Raw genomic sequence first — 20,255 nt, forward strand, 5'->3', positions numbered from 1 at the left:
ACAGGTCTATGAGAACAGAGGCGGAGGGGGAGAGAGGAGAGAGAGCAGAAGGGAGAGAGAGAGAAAAGTAAGTTTACACTAAGGCAGGATCAAGGAATCAGAGGAGAATGTTCATGTTCTGGAAAGAAGGACACGATCTGACGGACATTTAGGACAAGCCATGTGAGGTGAGTCAACACGGTTTTGTCAACATCTTTTGTTGTTGAAGGTAAGCAGGAACATTACATACACAAATTCCCATTGTGAAAGATAAAGATTCTTCCAATAAGCTTTAATGAAGACATATAGATGTATGTAAGTGTTTTGTGATTCATTTACGTCTTGTTTTCTTTGGTTACACATTCACAGGATGTTAGCTGACATGTAGGTGGTTGGTTCAGTGTTGATTAAGCACTAACAGTATAGAGCAGCTGTTCCTAGCCTTAATGCAAATTGTTCACTCTCTGAAGGCAAGTTATATGCTTTTGCACAAACTTGTCAGAAGCCTTTGTGTGGTAAATTTGAGCTCATTTGTAATTTAACTGGGATTGTGTTGCATGTGTAATTGTGTTGGATGTGGGTGGTTAGTAATACTGGATTATCCGGTTAGGTCATTTTAATCCTATCAAATGTTACAAAAGCAGCATACAGGGCTTTTTTGTATGTCACGTTGTTTTAAGTGCAGTTATGATAAATATTCTTATAGCGATATGTTAGCAGATGTAGTCCAAATTAAATCCAGCATTAATTTGAATTGAGCTCAAAAGTCAAAAGTAAACTGTTTCACCAGGAATTAAACTTTATTTTGTTCCTGACTTCTGACATCAGTTCAGATTTGAATAATATAAATAACATGATAGCAGTCAAAATTACAGTAATCATGTGGGAGTTTTTCCAATGAGCAGCAAAGCAATTAAGTGTCCCTGAAAAGATGTTAGAGATCTGCCTAATGGAATCAACATAGTCCGGATAAACTAATGAAGCAGAGAGAAAAAAAAAAAAAAAAAAAACACTGCAAGGAGCTCAGTTCAAAAACGTGAAGCAAGAACACAAAGACACTGAACACATTATTATGTAACGCCTCCTTAAATGTCACGTTACCAAATGATTCACCTTACCGCTCCTAGTGGTTTCACTTTTCACATGTTCAATTATTGATTCCTAATGTCGGCCCACCGTCTGGCTTTCTAGCCCGGATGTTTTGCCACATTGTTATCGCTTACTGTTGACTCAACTACCTTCTTAATTTGTACTATGAGCCTGGGAATTTTTATGCTCAGGTTATCAGGTTATCTCAGAAGATAAAGATACTTTGTAATGTCAAGCCAATCAGTGTGTAGCTGCACAATCTATAATTCTCAATTGGCATCAATAAGTAATAAAATAAGCACTGATCTATGCTGTGCATTGCTGTAGGATCAACTATTACTTATTCAAGTTGATATGTAGTGTATAGTCATGCATGTGGCCAAAGTTTACACTTGGCCTTCAGTGCAATATCTGTGTATATATACATGCAGCAGATACAGCACACAATTTTTTCCTTTTTTCAGTTTTTTTTATTACTTGTTTTTTAGATTTTTTTTCTGATAAGAACATTTTTTTCCACTTCTAGTCCACTGTAAGTGAAGCAAATAAATAATACAATGAAGTGTAACATGATCTTAGGTCACTCATGGTACTATAGTGTCATGTTTCATCTGCTCCCTTTTTTTGTGACAAGTCACCTAACAAACTGACAGTGGAGCCAAACATCAATGGCTTTTATTAGAGTTTTGTATTAAAATCGTCTCTGACTCTTTATGGCCTATAACTGCTAAGGTACTGTTCTTATGGAACTAAATGAAGGTGGCCAGATGACCGGGGACACAGCTCGATCTAAACTTGGTCAGTGCTGAACAAATGAGGTTGCCATGGAAACAAGAACTGTGTATCCCTGAGGGAAATCTATTGAGAAACATTAAAACCTTGGATTCCCTGAAAGGCAAGGTCCAGGTGAAACACAGCCTCCTTTGAATTATTAACTTACAGCATGGGGGAAAAAAAGGTAAAATCCTCATTAGGGAACTATTAGTGAGTAAATTACTATGTAAACATTTAAGTCAGTCCATTAAATAACAAGTCTGAAATATACAAAAAAAAAAAGAAGTTCAGCTTTGGCCGGAAATATTACAACTTTTCTTACAAATATGTGATCATTTATAACATTATTATGTTCAACTGTAGCATCTTTTTAGAAGAAGTTTAACAAAAGTATTACCTGAAAAACTGACATCCCTATTCACCCCTGAGTGCTGTTTGTAGCCTGTATGGCACCTGAGAGGCAAAAGGCAAAAATGGTCAGTGTTACTATAAGTCCAATGCTTCAGCCAAAAAACTTGCAGTCAACAAAAATGACCTTCATCAAATATTTTAGTGCATATTTCTGTGTATTTAAAGGATTACATCATCATTTAACTTGCACATCTATCTGTGAAAAGTAGCACTAAAATGTGCTTAATTGTGTAATATCAGTTTATCTATTGTCCTTTTATCACACATTATTAAGGTCATCATTATAGAAATTCTTGTTTAAACACCTCGATAATTTCCTCCAACCCGCTGCTCTTATCATTGTCAGTGTCATCACTTCCTATTAGCACATATGTCTTCACAACTTAAATTATACTCTACTGGGAAAACCCTGAACACAATTAGAAAACATGATAAAGAGCTTCCTGCAGAAACACATTACGTCCGTCGGGTTTTTCTGCTTTTGCAGTGAGAATAAATTTGACATAGGTGCTCTCAAACTAAACATAAATGAGCAGTTTGTTTTGTTTAGCATGTGTCATAAAGTTGGAGGTGTGCGAATCATAGCACATTGCTTGTGTAACTGTGTTAATTAAGTTCAGGTCAGTTAAAGGGCCAGTCCAGAGGGACATACAGTAACTATAAAGCAGCCACACAAGATTTACATCCTACATATGAGATTGTAGAAGTTTGCCAAAACTTTATGTCCTTCATTCCTCTCTTCCACAAGGAGGCCAGATAGGTCAAAGTTGGTTATATGGGTATAGCCATGATTTAATAATTTGTTTTAAATTATTGTAGATAACACAAGCTCAGTTAGTGGTTATAGTATAGTATAGTATAGTATAGTACAGTATAGTATAGTATAGTATAGTATAGTATAGTATAGTATAGTATAGTATAGTATAGTATAGTATAGTATAGTATAGTATAGTATAGTATAGTATAGTATAGTATAGTATAGCATACCACAGCATAGCACAGCATAGCATAGCAATAGTATAGCATAGTGTAGTACAGTATCGTATAGCATAGTATAGTAATAGTAAAACATAACATAGTATAGTATAGTATTGCATAGTATAGTATAGCAAAGTATAGTATAGTTTAACATAGTAAAGTATAGTCTATCATAGGATAACACAGTAATAGTATAGTATAGCATAGCATAGTATAGCATAGCATAACATATTATTGCATAGTATAGTCATTGCATAGCATAGTATTGCATAGTATAGTACAGTAAACATATTTATTTCTAATATAAGTTGGATATTTTAATATTGGGGTCTATGGGAATCAAGTGGACATTTGAGGAACTGCTGTTTTCAGCACATCCATGCTGGCCTCATTGACCAGACCCAGTGCATTTAGTGTCATAATAATGAATCATAACCGCATGACCTTTTTCAGACAATGTAGCCTCTTAATTATAGTACCATTAACAGTATCAGTCTGCTGTTCTAAAAGCCCACTCTGCTTTCAAATCATCAAAGCTTAATAGGAGCATTTGCCTTTATAGAACTTTAAATAGCCGTACTGTGATAAGATAGTAAACTAAAATAGCACTAAAAGATACACAGTACATATAACTGTCAAAGACCAGCTCTGGGCAGCTACACTGGTCACAACAGGTTGAACATTACTTGCTTATAAAACACTTGAAACCCAGCATTATATATCTGTGCCCATTATCATGTGTCTAATTTCAGTTTTAAATGCATTTAAAGCTTGTGGGTGATGCGGGGGAACAAATGGAAAATGAAAGTAAATATTAGGTTGTCGTCATCAAATTAAATTAGCTGTTACTGGAAAGTGTATTGCTTGTTTAATGTTTTAAAAGCTATGCATGAGTTACATTCATCAGTATTTGCTCAGCTTCTGCACAACAGGATGGTTGGGGTTTTGAGCACATTAGTGAAAAAAAAGAACAACTCTGTTGATCCCATTTGATCACAGTTTATATCGTGAAAGCTGATATCTATAGTATTTATTTTCAGCTTTCATGAGGCAAAATGAGGTTTAAAGACCTCAGTGAAGTCTGCCTTTAACAGCAAAAAAAAAAAAAAAAGTCTTCTAATCTATTTTAAAAGCAGGATATGTGGTCAGATACGCAGCATTGTTTTTCTTCTGTCAAATCATCCACTTCTTAAAGAGCTTAGATTTGTTTATGTGACTCCTTAGACTGGGACAGAATGTTTAGTTTCTAAGATCTTGCCTTGCATCACCCTGATAGTGCTATTATAGCGCAGCCTACGCTTCCCCTCTCTAGTAAATAATCTCATCTCTAGGGACCAGCTCCCTTACCTCATTATAAACGTATGCGAAGGCTCATTCTCTTTATCTTGGCAGTGTCGTAGATCATCCAGGTCTAGTTCTTATTTCATAGATATATGTATCTAGACCAATTATTGCCAAATTCCATTAAGAAGATTGCTGTTTAATTTGTAAAATGTATACTTTCAGCAAAATTTACATACAATAAAATTGTCTGCGAGAGATATTGCAGGATGAGCATAACCTTCTTAAGCGTTACAATGGATAGAGGTATAAGTACAATAAGCAAAGGAAAAGGATTATATGTTTTATACTATATCAAAGTGACAAACAGCTGAAAGTACAAGAACAGTGCAACAGGATTGAGGAAGTTGATACTGTGTGTTTAACTTGTGGGTGGATGGCCACTTTATGAAGATCATATGTACATAAGAGTGTAGTGTGATACTGAAGGTGACCTGAATCTAAATGGTGGCGTATTGTGCTCTTGAGTTTTGACTTTATTTATTTATTTTTTTAGTATATTTTTCAGTGTACCTCTACAAGGCTAACTGTGTTTTTGAAATTTCTGGTATGGATGCAGATGAATGTATTTATGCACCAGTGAATGTGACTTTATCAAACTGGTGTGATTCGTGAAGATGAGATTAGATTACAGGAACCTGAGATGTACGCTACATGACACCACCCATAAGCCAGCTGCATGAATGTGGCTGAGATATTTTTAATTTTGGCCACTGAATGTATATTGAGAAGGATATTTACAGTCTGTTAAATTACGTTTCATTACAATCAGCTTAGACATCTGTGCAATTACTGATTGGGATAGGATATAGGAAATTATCTCAATGATCATCCCTGTTTTAATCCAACAACTAAAGAGCTTAGAGTAGAGAGTCAAAGGCATTGTACAGGTCATCACATGTCATTTAATCCATTACCCCCATAAAGAAAGGCTGGTTTGCATGATTTTTTTTCATACAAAGAGTATAAACTTTAAACTGTAAATAAATTAAAACAGAAAAAGGGATTAATTTCAAAGGTCCCCTTCAATAACAATCAAGGTTTTTACCTTGCTGTCATGTCCATGTGGTGTTTTTAATATGCTTGAAGATACATCATTAGCAAAATAAGCACCGTGGCAAAGTATTTCAACCTTGAAACTAACAATGACTATGAGTCGTTTTAACATTTAATAGCTGCATTTGACTATCTGGAATTGAAAGTGCAGACATCAGCATCATTTTTTAAGTAGTTAGTTATTAGTTTTGACTGGTCAGACTATTAGTTGCAGATACTTTAAATGTCATTATGACTAGTCCAATTTGTTGCATATGACAATGCTTGTGAGAGGCTTCCCACTGGATATTAGTCCAGCAAAGCATCTGAACAGTGTTAGCAGAAGCAGTGATAGTCGCTGAGGGGATAAGATCTTCAGAGCATGCCATAAAACAAAAAGTGCTTATCAGTAAGTGAGTAAGTGAGAGCTTCATTTTTAAAGACTTCTGGTGGAAATTTACTGCAACTTTGGCCTCAAGTTGCTCTGACGTGACTGTGCAATGGTTTTCCATCTTCCATATTATGGCTGCAGCACCATATTGTGTCCGAAAAGCAAGCTGTCCCCACCTCGTCTGGTCAAAACTCTAATTGAAGATATATTACATTATGACTAGGCAGAATACCAGTTTGAGACGTCTGCAATATCATTTTGACCTGTCCTTTTTCTGGGATGTAGATATCCTGAACCAAGGGGATTCATAGATATTGTAAAGTAGAATTATGACTTGTCAGAATTGTACTGTAGATATCTGAAATTGGAATTACAACTAGCCACGATTCAGCTGCACATATCTCCAATGTGACTTGCAGATATCTGCGGCTAAATTATAGATATCTTTAATGAGAAACACTATACACAGGAATTTGTCCCTGTAAGAATGACATTGCAGATATCTGAAATGTTCTTTTTATCTAAAATGAATAAGACTACAGATATGTGCAATATATATTCAGTCTAGCTATTAAATGTTTAAAAGGTTTACCCTTTATATGACAATCTCAAAAACACAGATCGCCAGGGTTTTATACACAACAAACCTAGAGAACCAATCCTGTCAGATGGAGACTTTCTGTTTCCTTATTCTTCATCAGTTTCTAGTAGTACATGCCTGGCTGAATTACTACAACATTATTCCTTGCTCTTCTGGAGCATAACGTAGTTTCAGTGTTTGAGAAGAGTTGTAGGGAGCTGGTGTGCTCAAGCTGCAGCAAGAGGGGAGGAGTGAGTGAGGAAAGTAGCAGGGTACCCTATAACAGAAAACTATGTTCTTAAGCCTTGTACATAGTTTTTTTCTGTCAGTCATTTCCTCAATGACTCTTTTTTGGTAATATGACCATTAACTCACAGCTGCAGTTAAAATATTTCATTAAATGTCCAACAGATAAACATACTTTTAAAGTATGCAAGTAATAAAATGTCATTTATATGAAGAAATTTGAACTTTAAAGTAATCACTGCTGTTCTCATTCTTAACCAGGGATGCGCACCTCAGAGGCTGTGGCAGTGGCACTGTGGAAAAGTGCTTTCCACTTGCTAATCTCCTACTGAACCTGATTACCTTTGAATAAGGCACCATGGAAAGGATTGCCTGAGAGGAAAGTGAATTTGTAGCAATAGCTGGGAAAGTTTGAAGATACGTGGATGTGTCCTTTTGAACAGTTTCTACTGAGATAGCAGCAGCAGCACTGTTTCCCAGCGCCTCAGGAGGAGGGCATCATGATCTCCACAGCTCTCCGCTGGCTGGTCTTAGTGTTCTTCATCATTCTGACCATTGGCGGTAACGTGCTGGTGTGTTTAGCCGTCGGGCTCAGCCGTCGATTGTGGCGCATTGCAAACTGCTTTGTTGTGTCGCTGGCAGTGACAGATCTCCTGCTAGGCCTGTTGGTGATGCCCCTGTCTGCCACTGTGGAGCTGCGCAGTGGGAAATGGCCCCTCGGAGGAGCCCTGTGTAACATCTATATCTCAGTGGATGTCATGCTGTGTACAGCCTCCATCCTTACCCTATTGGCAATCAGTGTGGACCGATACCTGGCTATTTCAGCTCCCCTTAGCCACTCCCGGAGAGTTACCCCACTACGGGTGACCCTGGCCATCACCGCCATCTGGACCTTGTCAGTAGCTGTGTCCTTTGTGCCCATCCACCTGGGCTGGAACACAGCAGACTACAGAGTGCAGCATTCGGACTGGGGCATAGGGGATGAGGACAAGGAGGGACGCTACTGCCAGTTTGAATGGAATAACAACTATGTTCTTATTTATACCTTTGGCTCATTTTACCTTCCTCTGATGCTTATGTGTGGAATGTATCTTTGCATATTCAGAGTGGCCCGAGAACAGGTCAGTGTTTCTTATGATTATGTAAAATGTGATGCTGTGGCTTATATGAGGTCATACCTTAAGGCTTAAATTACTTTGTGCAACTGTCTTAGGTTACTATTTTGGAAATTAGCAGAAACACACACATCCAAGGGTCATTCAAATGTGATCCATCCAAAGTCACGTTGTCTTGTAAGGGTACATCTTGTATTACATTATGACTAGGCAGGGTACATCTTGTATTATTAAGTCAGTAAGCGAGCTGAATCCTAAGATCTCCTTTTCTGTGTCCTCTGGCTCCCTTTCCTTCTTTTAACCAATCTTTTCAGGCCCGGCGTATTCGTGCTACCACCCCATCATCTGCACGTACAGCGACTGCAGCCATAACCCGAGAGCACAAAGCTACAGTGACCCTGGCAGCTGTACTGGGCGCTTTTGTCATCTGCTGGTTTCCCTACTTCACCTTCCTCACCTGCAAGGGCATAAAAGAAAAGACGAACCCCCCAAACACCCTTCACTCAATAGTCCTGTGGATGGGTTATTTCAACTCAGCCCTTAATCCCATCCTGTATCCAGCCTTCAACAGGGATTTCCGCAAGGCCTATGGAGAGCTGCTTCGCTGCCGAGGGTCGTCTTGCAGAAAACTGCAGTTTACTCGTGCATCTGTGCATAAACGATTAACCTTCACTAATGGCAAAAAGGTCTCCCAACAGTCTAAGAAACATATTGACACAGTTGATAAAGAAACTGAGGACAAGAGCATCACTTTACTTGAGGGAAATGGTTTTCCTAGTGAGCCAAGATGAAATGCTGTGGGTCCTGTTGCACTGACAGACTGTAGTGTAGCAGTAAAATATTAGAATTGCAAATTCGCTTGGCTGCTCACAGTACCAGATTAGCTAACAATTTACAGTATCAGTTAAATGTTTAGTGTGAAGTGCCAAAGATCATACAATTCAAGGCACAATACAATAAATGTTACATAACTTTTTTTGTTCGTGTACAAATCCACTGTTTAAGTGCCTAATTAATCGGGTCTGGTCAGTTTGGTGATTAAATCAAATTTTACACTCAGGGAAGTTTGCAGTGTTGGGCTTTCTGTCTATTGGACACTTGTGAAAAAGCAGAAAACAGTGTGCTTCAATGGAATGGAGTAGAGCTGCCAGGACTGAATAGATGACTCAGTAAGTTTTACAGAAAGCTGCATGGAGACACAGGTGGTTAAAAGTTTGCAAATTGTTTATTTTCTCTTCCTTCAGTTCTGGCAGTGGAAGTGAATAAGTGACCAGCAAGTTGATATGATGTACAATATGTGCACTTTTGACTTGACCCAAGCAGGACAACCTAAAGGACTTCCTGGATGCGTCAACAGATGAACTGCAACTGAACTACACATCCTTTTTAAATTAAGGGTTAAACTATGATGAAGAATGGTTGCAATGATTAAATCTGTGAAGCTGATTCTCAGAGTTTTCACAATTTTTAAAGACTTTTTCAAGTGGACATGCTCTGCATTGCATTAAGTAAAAAGAAAAACAAAGTGAAGACTAACTTGTTAAAATATAATTTCAATTTTGCTGCCTTTATGTATGTTGTAAGACAATGATGAGAAACGACGAGGAATGTAATTGCAGTCTGCTTCACAAATTGTCAAAAATAACTTTGAGATGAAAAATTGGAATTAAAGATCACTGACAGGTAATTTAAAAAAAAAATATATATATATATATTCATATGTTTAAAATAGATAGAACAGTGACATTTAAATGTTATGTATTTAAGAAATATATTTATTTTGGGATTTTTATTCCTTAGTTGTATTTTTATTAGTGACTTTCTAAACCTATGTAATCCAATATGACTTATCATTGTAAAATTCCATACCAATGAGACATTCACTCTTTGCTTAAGTTTTGCAAATATGCACACAATGCATTGTAGATATTGTACTATAGATTGAATATTGCACTGGTGATGTGTCAGGTTGTTTCTTGGAATGGCTTAGGAGGACCATCAGTGGTATTGCATAGATGAAAATTGTTTTAAAACTGTCAGTAACAAGGCAAACTCTTTCTGTGATTCTAATTAAATATTCATGTCTGTTGAGCTAAAGAAAGGTAATGATATCCTTTGCCTCAACCTTGTAGAAAGGAGGACACTGAGGAAAAGACATAAGATCATTTCGTCACAAAAATAAGGTCAGAAACTAGAACTGATCATGCCAACACCTGATATAGCAACATAGCCACTGTATTAAACATAAATAAAGTTGTTAATTGTAATTCATGTCTGATTGCAGAGGTGTTAGAAGTGGTAAAGTGAGTTGCTGGACAGTTTTTAAGGTAGCATTAATCCAGCATTCTAGGGTTTTCCGACCTGAGGAGGATGAGTTTAAGTTCTGATACTGCTGCCAAACATGTCCAAGCACAGCATGAGAGTGTCAGAGTTTGAGTGGTGCATGTGCAGCCACATGGAGGTTAAACAGCTGCCTCTGTGAAAACTAGCTGGAATCCATCAGATGGGGCTCTTCTTAGTTTATTTAAATGCACCAACTCTGACTTTGAGCAGACATGAAAACTGAACTAAGAGAAATGGCTGTTTACATGTTGCAGTAGCTACTGTACAGTTAAAAATCAAATCTCAGCAGGAAAAGTGATTTCCTGGAGTCTTCTCTGGGTGCCAAGCAACATCTCCACAACACCGAGACTCTACAAAGTGAAGGCAATTGCTAAGAGTTACACCATTATAAACGGGCTTTTCATTTCTGTTTCTACTACATATTTTGCAAACTGTAAAGATTTTACCATTGGTAATTTAACCTAGCTGTTTTCCTTGGCTTTAGTCTTCATGCTAAGCCATGGGCTAATGGTCTACTGGGTCCATATCCATACAATAAGAGTATTAGTGGTTGTCCTCCTAAAATGACACCACAGACAGTGCACTACTTGCATAATCTAGCTCTGAAAAACAGATGGTTTTCACACTTTAATAAAAATGCTTCACACTTTAATAAAAAATGGAGGTAGACATTGTATAGGACAGTGTATGATATAAATATTGTAAAGTAGTTTTACAGTGTTTGAACACATTTGCTTGCTATACAGTATAAACTTTTCAAAAAATCATAAATAGAAGATTAATGAATGTCGGGAGCACATTCTTTGGTCAGATAAGACTAAGATAAATTTAAACAAACATGGTTCAGCATGATTCGGGTGAACCTGGTGAGGACTACCACAGTGAAGGAATAGTTACCACAGTGAAGCACAGAGGTGGAAGTGTTATATGGGACTGCACGAGTGCAAAAGGTGTTGGGAAGATGATATTTAAAGACGGCACCTGTGCATATACCAAAACACTGGCTGATAAAAAGACTCCCAGAGTATAGTAACTTGGCCCAAGAGGGATATTTCAAAGCACACAGCCAAAAATCACACAAGAGTTCCTAAAAAAAAACTAAAAACTATGGTTTAGCCAAATATGTTGTCTGACTTGATTCCAACACAACATCTTTGGGGTATTTTGAAGAGAAAGCCAGAGCAACACAACCCCTACAGTAAAGAGCAGCTGAAAAAATAGTCTCTGAGGAATAACTCTATCTTCCAAGCCAAGTCTCCCTTCAAAAATAAAGGCGGACATACAAAATATTTGAAACCTAAAAGATTTAAGTCTCAGTAATGACAGATGTACTGATTTTTGCACTGTGTTCCTGCTGTTGGGCCTGATGCTTTATTATAGCAAATATGTTCACAATGTTAGTTTTAAGAGCAAATACCCTGCTGCTAAACTCAGAATTATTGTGAATACTCTAAGGGGAACCAGTGTCAAATCATTTGACATTTATGTGATATTGCACGAGAATGAACATTTCTTATTTTTAAATTATTTTTAAAAACCTAATAAATTATTGCTTAAAACATAATTATTTGGTTGCCAAAAACTAAATACATTATATTACTGATCTCTGTCTTCAAGGTTGCAAATGTATTTGCATTTAATTATTTCATATCAAGCATCATAGATACATTATTACATATAAGTAATTAATGCAAACATTTATTAAGATGTGCTAGTTCTTGACTACAATGTATTCTATATGGCAAGTCCCATTTATTAGCTGGCTATATCTGTTTTAACCTGATCAGTCTGGGCTTTGTGCGTCTGTAAATGTTTGATGATAAATAGTGTGCTGTGACTTAACCTTCAGATCAAAAGGACAAAACAAAGATAATGAAGCCACATGAGATTTTCCAGTAACTGTTGGTAAACATAATGGATTCAAAATGTCTTTTATAATGATGTTTCTACTGAATTAAGGAACTGACAGACCTTCAATGGTGCCATGCAGTGTGCGTCATCGTGTGCTTCATGAAACTGTATTGCTGGCTCAGAAGTGTACTAATCCAATATTGTGCTTGTCTAATTATTCATGTAAGGCCTGATAGAGAGATATCTTCTGTAATCTCAGATGTTCAGTCTTTCATTTTCATTGTGGTTATCTCTGTTTACTCGCACACTATCATTTCCGGTGTTATATCTCTAGAGCACAAAGATAAATAAAAGAGCTGCCTGCTGCACAGAGAGCGGCATTTTTTTATCTCAGTATTAATTATTACATTGTTACTGTTTTGGTGTGGTTCTATGAGTGAACAATTATTTATTTGTGTCAGTGGAACATGGGAAATTCACTCAGGTAGAACCAGGTACGTGTTTACAGTGTTAAACAACAGAGACGGATTGTGTTTTTGAGGGTTGCCATTTCAGCAGAAAACTCCAGAAATGTATCTTTACACAGTATTTTAGATGTACTACACAGTGGGGAAAACAATGCTGGACTGATGGTGAGAGGTTTGTTACTGCAGCCAATGTGTTTACAGCATGGATTTGCAGAGCAGAAAGAAAAAAACAGCATCGCAATGTTAAAACATACTGTATGCTATGTGCCAGGTTCATGTTTGAAAACCGCATTTGCTTTGTATCTGTGCAAAAACCAATGTGCAAAAAATGACATGTTGGGATTTTACATGTGGTCATGTCTGTGGATCTACTGGACAAAGTGTAGGCAGCTGCTCAGGGCCCCAGACCCTCATGTGCTCAAGGTCCCCAGGTTTACTCGATATCATTTGGATCTTCATAATTTGTTGAATTACAATATCAACTTTTTTGTGACCCCAGCTTTGAAGGTTGTGACTTTCTAGTTTCAAAATCTAGATTGCTTCAGTTTATATTCATTACTCCACTGTTTAAAAGCTGTATTTTATCAAAATTTAATTTTTTTTTAGGAACTGAGAACACATTTATGGCTGTTTTTTTTTTTTTTACATGGATGTGTGGAAAACTGCCTCCCTAATATGAGATAGGGGACTTTTACAGAAAAAAAAAATGCTTTTTTTTAGTTAAGGGGAAGAGCATTGGCTGCAGGGTAGAAGAACAAGTGCAACAAAAGGCCAACAGGCAAACTATAGCAGTGGCATGTTCACAGTTGAGGCAAAGGACTGACAAAGGTTCTGGGCTCTGTTATTCACTTATTCTTTATTTTTATTGTGGCATCATGTTGAGCAGTCATTAAAGTAGAGATGCCATCAAAACTGACACGAAGAAGATACTCCTAAATAAAATGATGTTTAGCCAAATTACAAATGCCAAAGCCTCAAGTCTGAGTCCCCTAGTGGGTAAATTTGGAAGTGATCAAACTGCGGCCCTTTTCTAAGGATTTGGATATTTGAATAGATGCAGCCTGACTAGTTGAGTATAAACTTGCACATTTTTCACTGTTTTTACAAACATATGCTGTTAGATCTGTGGTCTAACACATTGGGTACGCTGCAGCTTTTATGAGTGACTACAGGACAGAGTTGGCCTGTTCTGACCAAACAATGTATTTCCACCAGATGGCAGCATAAACCAGCTTTCACACCACAGACATGAAGTTTCAAAACATTCTTTCTCCTTGGAGAGAAGGGACATAAACATCTTGTCAGCAATGATGGATTACTTGGACAAGACGAGGCACTAAATTTGGTGAACTCTCTGCAAGGATCCTCAAAGACACAATATAATGTGTTGGACTGACTGTTAGAGGGCAACAGAGTTTAAGAGGTCTATATGATTCATTAAAATCCACTCAATCCATTAAATTCAAAAGCCTTCAGAAATGTAGTTGCTGGACAGAGAGAATCAGCTTTGAGATTAGAGAGTAGAAAAAAATGACAAAAAAACTCTGAAGATTTTTTTTCTTAAATGTAATTAAGGTGCATATAAGGTGGTGTTTCAGTCCACATTGACTCTCCTCAGTTCAAAGATCAAGTAGAATAGGGTAAAAGAAAATAAGGAGAGAGCTCATTAATTTAGGATATTTGAAATTCGTTCCATAATTCATAAATTAGCTTATAATCTTTACATCATCCATGTCCAATTGGTGCCCAAAGCCCAAGTGTGTTTAAATAACCTCATACATTATGCAACTGAGTAGGAGGTGAGGTGGGTGGTGAGGTGCAAAACTTAAAATAAGACTCCTTCTCTCCACAGCCATGTAAGCCTGCATTGTAAGCTTGTAAATACTGCCTCTGCGTTTGATTGGAGTGCTGGCTGGTGTGTGTTAAGCCACGCACCCTAATTGTCCCCAGTGGACCTGAACAGGACAGCAGTTGCCATGGATAATTAAACAAATTTCTTCTGCAGGCTGCACCAGGAGGGGATTTTGTGGATATTTGCCAATTGTTCACAATAAACACGTAATTTATAGTGTGTGAAGCCACACTTTGGATCTCAGCGTAATCTGCAAATTTCTTGTTTTTACCCAAAAGGCTGTAAGATATGTTCATACCATTATCTCTACTGCAATTAGATCTTCTATGTGTATTCAGCTTCCTCGGCACTTTTTGATTGCACCTATATGAGCTTTGCTGCAGCAGGGGTAATAACATGCTTGTTGTGTTTCATAGAGCTGAGCTGATAATGAAGTTATAATAAATTTCACTTGTTCTTCACACAGGTTTAATTTTCACACTGATCCATTTACCTGAGACGTGTATATAGAAAAACAGACGCCAAATTAGAACATGCTTGTATACTGTGTATGTGTTTGTGGGCCTGTGTGTATTTTTTTGTGTGGGTGTAGCTGTTGACTTTGCCTTATAATGCCAGATATCTCACCTCCATGGCTTCCCACTGTTTCTGTCACTTCTCATCGTTCCCCGTACAGATGACTGCTAAACTCCTGTGTAGAGATCCAAAAGCAGGTTCGTGTGAGCATGCTCAGTGCGGGGGCATTGGAAGGCTTAACATCTGAGTGTGGGAGGCAACGCAGTGCTGCAGCAGGGGTCAGCTGTGCGGCTGCCTGCACCCAGCAGCGGTTGTTTTTATACTGACAGCATTGAACAGCAAACCCCGAGGAAATGGAAAATCTGTGGCTTCACTCACCGGGATAATGCACATGATTGATGCAAGAGACATTTTCAAAGCAGAGCAAGTGAAAATCATTCAACATGGCGTTTTTCTTTGCGATTTATCTCCCTCTACTTCTTTCTTCTTTCTGCTTCACTATGGCAACAATATTTTCCTCAAACAAGTGCCAAATTAGTTTTTGTGAGTTTATTTATTAATATTTCCTCTTCACTCTCTTTTGGCTGTTCGAGTGATGTTGTTGCCAACATGATTTCATGAAGTTTAATGTGAGATATATTTTTTTTATCTTGAAGGCTGCAATGCTCTGATGGATTTAAATGCCTGTGTAAAAATGTTTTAGGACTGTAACCCACCTATTTGTGTGGAGTATTGGATCCACAATTAGTTTTAGCAAGTTGATTGTGCTTAAATATGCAGCGTGATATTAAATGTTAAATAACTTGACAGTGCCACAGAGAGAAGTACTCAGAAGTGATGCAGAAATTAGATCAGTGAATTATCTAGCCTCTATGTGTGTTGACATTGCCATGGCTGCTAATGGTCTCTGTGGGGCAGACATGATTACACTTAGTACGTTGATGAAAAAGCAAATGAGAATGGTGGCAAATTACTGTGTGGGCTCAAGGTGCTTTCAAGCTGTGGTGGAAAGAACATTTATTTAAGTACTGTACTTCTTAGGCGAATTTTACAGTATCTGTGCTTCACTTTACATTTACATTTTATGTTACTTCATACTCATCGTCCATTACATTAATTACCTCATAAAATGAAGTGCCAAACCAGTGGTTCCCAACCATTTTAGGGTGACATCACTTTTCATTTAATTTCATCTAATAAATTGTTTTGGCCCAGCGACGACATTTTTTTTGTTCTTTTTTTCACAAATAAAGAGAGATGAGAGAAACAAAACAAACTATAAATACCAATTTCAGTGGTTGAACTTATTTTGACTACTTAGAGTAGTGAAAATTAGCTTTATGATTAGTAATCTAATAATGTAGTTCATATGCACTGTATCAGTCACAGAGGATGTTTTACTATAAAGTAAGAACTTTAACGTTGGATACTTTGACAATAATGACGCATTTTTACCTAAACAGTATTTTGAAAGCAGGACTTTTACTTCTAATTGTTGTGTTTACAAAGGTAAAGGATCAAGGCACTTCACCACCATTTTATCGATGCTACAAAACATTTTCACAACTGAAAATAAGTGTTAATGCAAAAAAGAGTTTGGCAACCTGTTGTGAAATCAAAGTAATGCTTTCAAAACTAATGTCATTTGATGAAAGTGTTTGTGTGAAGTATGTTACTAAAACTGGTAGATAACACTAAAAGTATGTACCAAGCCTCAGCCACTTCAGCAGTCAAGTGTTGGATAATATCATTCCACTCACCCTCACTTTCATCCTAATTTAGAATTTTCTCTACATGGTTAGGTTTATAAGGCAACTTTTATATAATTAATCAAGCTCCAAAACATTGTAGAAGTATTAGTTTTTGGCATACAAAAACAATGAATTAATCATGCGCATTTAATGTCAGTGCTTATTTTATTTACTTTGCCTACTTTTGCTTCAGTATAATTTTCATGTCTTTCAGGTACCACTCTGTTGGAAATGACTGGCACCTTCACCTGAGCCCCGGACTGTACCAAGTATCTGGTGTAGATGGGGGTACTAGAAGAAGTTCCTAGCTTGTTTGTAATGTAGCTAGGCTAAACTGTTTTCAGCTACTTTCCTCTTGTTGCTTGTGAATGTGGTTAATTTCAAGTTGTCAGCAAGCTACCTGTCTAGCCTTTAGTCATTACTGATGTGTTATTAGTTTTCACACAGCGTGTGTCTTACTGGTTGGGCTAACTGATATATAAAGCATACTGCGACGTTGTACTTACTTCGAAACTGGAGAGGAGAGTGACTGTGGTATCAGTGTAGCAACTGTGGGCAGTAGTTCCATTTGATAGCAACGCATTACGCTGAACTTTGCGCTTGCAAACACCGTAACCGTAACATGTCCACGAGTAGAATTTGAAAAGTAGTGTGAGTACAAGTGCGAATAAACCGTTCACTAATCCAGCTTTGACTACTGTTGACGTCCCGAGCAGCCATCTTGGATTATGTGGTCGTCATGGTGAGGTAATGCTGACTTTTCAAGTTGGAAATCGTTGTTCTAGTTCAAAACAAAGACATTGTACATGTTCCCATTCACTGTCATTCAGACAGATCAGCTATTTATTCCTTTTTATCTGATCTAGTGTGTATGACGGTTGCATTTTTGCCATTGATAATTTCTAATTCAAAATGAATCAGCACCAACAGTACAGGTCATTCCAAATGTATTCCAAACTGAATGAAATTTTAAAAATGACTGTAATTTGCGCACTCATACATGGTCCAGCCATACAGCAGGTATTAGGCCTAGTCTTATTTTTAGGGGAGGAGGGTAACAATGTAAATTTCCCCTGGAGTGGGGAGAAATAAAGAACTTTATCTTATCTTATCTTATCTTATCTTCTAGGTTTATCTGCTAAATAATCATGCGGTTAATGATAATACATTATTTAAATCAGATTCAAATTTACACATTGAACCAGCATAGTTTCATTTCACATGTATGGAGTAGGTGTAACGGCACAAAATTACTTAAATTGTCAGATCTAATGCCAATGATCTGCACTGTACACGTTGCACATGGTAATAAGGTAGCCATTTGTTTTGTCTGTGAATATATTTTAGTTTTACTTCTGTGTGAAATATGTTGTTATTAATGCTGAATGCCAATCTAATTTTGCAGTCTACTGATGCATGTGAATGCATCTGAGGCATTTATGGAAACCTGTTCAAGTGTAGTGTCTAATTAGTTTCTGCATGTGAAGCGTTCAGAGGACATCTCTTTCTGCATGTACATCTGTTACACTTGACATCACTATTCACTTTTGTTGAGATTAGTTTCCTTTTGTTGGCCCAACTGAGTTCATACTCATCTTTCCTTTTTTATTTTCTTGTTGTGGGCAAACCCTCATATTTACTTTAAATTATGTCTCCTGTGTTTTGTTGCTCTGTCCCTAATAATCTGCCTCTTTAGGTTGGCAACATATCCAGTTGTGCTGCTTCTTTTCACAGCCCTCACAATAATGAGACAAACAATTGCTGTCTCTGAAAAGTATCTAGGTGAAGGCCTGTTTTGACAAAATGCAGTTGAAATGTCAGACTCATTCTGTGGGTCGATAAGCACCCATTTTCACAGTTTTTGTTCCTTTTCTCTCCTTATAATTTAATAGTAATCACTAATATCCTGCACATAGCCTACTTACACTCTTTTAGACAGTGTGGCTAGCACTGTGCTGCTATTTTTACCATGCCACTCTTTGACTAAAGTGCTCCTCTCCTGGGATCTAAACAGGATTGTGCGAACAACCACCTAAAGTCACGAAAGCTGTGGACTTCCTGCTGTCCTTTTTTATTTATTTTGCCTTTCTTTCGTGTGACATTTAGGATGCTGTAGCATCAAGACCTCCCAAAATGCAACCGTGACTGTGGGAAAATAAATAGAATCTATAAACATTAAATATAGACAAGACAGCATGAGGAGGAGAAAAATAGACAGAGGAAGCACTGCGTCATACTCTCCCCGAGCATTTCCCCAGTTCACTGGAGTGAGAAACAAAAAGCTCTGTCTCCACAAGCAAATTGCAGCCTTACATAACCTGTTTTAGAGTCATTTTAAGATACAGTAGACTATAGTGTTTATGGGTGATTAAGTGCTTATATCTGCGTTTGGCACAAAGTGCTGTTCTGTTGCAGCAATGATAGCTTCTCACTTCTGTTGGGTGTCTGATCACCAGAGTGACAGAAAATGGGCTTTCAGGATTATATGTGTACTTTCCAGCTGTGTCTGTACAGATGATTCAGGTGATGCTGGTAGACTTCCAGGATTGACTGTGTTCCACAATGTGTTTTCAGTCTCTCTTATTTTGCAATTACTCCTTAATGAAATTTTTCATGTAGTTGCACACCATTTAACTTGTTACATATTGAGAAACATTAAAAACGATGCTGTATACAGGCTCTTCTCAACTCCCCATCTACTTGTTTTCATCTACACACTTTATGATGGCGACTTAAATACAAGCAGCAAAAGTTACACTTATAGGAACACAGCAATAGTGTTTCTAATATATTAACTGAAACCCTATTTTCAAATGAAACTGGGAAAGATAATATAGTACAGCCTGACACTTTCGGTTCATGATGCAGATTTATAGATTGATTTAAAATACATTTCTGCTGTTTCACTGGATATGATATGATCTCTTGCAAAGTTGTATATTTTTGTAATGTTAGGTAATAGTGTGTAATTTCAGAGAAGGTGCTAGTTAAAGTGTCCATTTATTATTAGGCACTTATATTGGCGTGTAGAGAGCATTAAAAATGTGATAAAAAACCAACCATCTGGGTTCCAGTTTTACCTCATAACCCATCAACCTTAACTTCCCCTCTTCTTTCTTTTTCACCAGGCTATTTACAGGATCATGCAACTGTGCTGGCTCTAAGGTAGAGTAAAGCACATCAATAAGACTGAGGAGTGAGGAAGCACAAATGCAACACAGGAGGAGGGAGCGTAGAAGAGGGGAGGGCGGGTACAGTGGTGGCTGCTGGCGCTCTCTGCAGCACAGATCTGTTGAGAGTACCACAGTAGCGCTCCTCCACAGACCACAGCCGCAGGGCTCCCACTGCAGTTCAGAGGAAAACCTCACTCAGAAACACACACTGGAGAAGAAACGGCTCACCTCACAAGACTTCGAGACAGAAGATAAGACAAAGAAGAGGGCAAGAAAAGACTGATCAGACAAAAAGGCAGAGGAGGTGAGAAGAATGACATGAGGTTCTCTGTTGTTTCTTGGATGAACAGAACTTCCAGGGGG

General features: G+C 37.6%; 2 protein-coding genes and 1 long non-coding RNA gene across 3 annotated transcripts in view; 2 read left to right on the top strand and 1 right to left on the bottom strand.

Annotated features, from left to right (window-relative positions):
- Positions 1–12,521, top strand: hrh2b (histamine receptor H2b). The gene is made up of 3 exons (XM_023275419.3): positions 1–167; positions 7,086–7,945; positions 8,254–12,521. Exons 2-3 carry the CDS (start codon positions 7,325–7,327, stop codon positions 8,728–8,730), a joined length of 1,098 nt encoding a protein of 365 aa, XP_023131187.1. The 5' UTR covers positions 1–167; positions 7,086–7,324; the 3' UTR covers positions 8,731–12,521.
- On the bottom strand, positions 1,795–17,361 carry LOC118470671 (uncharacterized). The gene is made up of 3 exons (XR_004847792.2): positions 17,226–17,361; positions 15,080–15,143; positions 1,795–2,295 (listed from the first exon to the last, which is right to left on the bottom strand). It is a non-coding gene; the product is annotated as an uncharacterized LOC118470671 (long non-coding RNA).
- Positions 17,324–20,255, top strand: part of kcnip1b (Kv channel interacting protein 1 b) — a 27,142-nt gene continuing 24,210 nt past the window's right edge. Inside the window, exons 1-2 of the mRNA XM_023275422.3 lie at positions 17,324–17,466; positions 19,848–20,196. The gene's annotated coding sequence lies outside the window, so the exon portion shown is untranslated. The remainder of the gene's footprint in view (positions 17,467–19,847; positions 20,197–20,255) is intronic.

This window comes from Amphiprion ocellaris, chromosome 14 (assembly GCF_022539595.1).
Source record: "Amphiprion ocellaris isolate individual 3 ecotype Okinawa chromosome 14, ASM2253959v1, whole genome shotgun sequence".
NCBI classification, from domain to species: domain Eukaryota; kingdom Metazoa; phylum Chordata; class Actinopteri; family Pomacentridae; genus Amphiprion; species Amphiprion ocellaris.

Bases quoted from the DNA above. Each gene is read 5' to 3' on its own strand.
- hrh2b (XM_023275419.3), top strand. From the start codon at position 7,325: ATGATCTCCACAGCTCTCCGCTGGCTGGTCTTAGTGTTCTTCATCATT. The intron at 7,946-8,253 runs GTCAGTGTTTCT...CAATCTTTTCAG, and splicing joins TCAGAGTGGCCCGAGAACAG to GCCCGGCGTATTCGTGCTAC.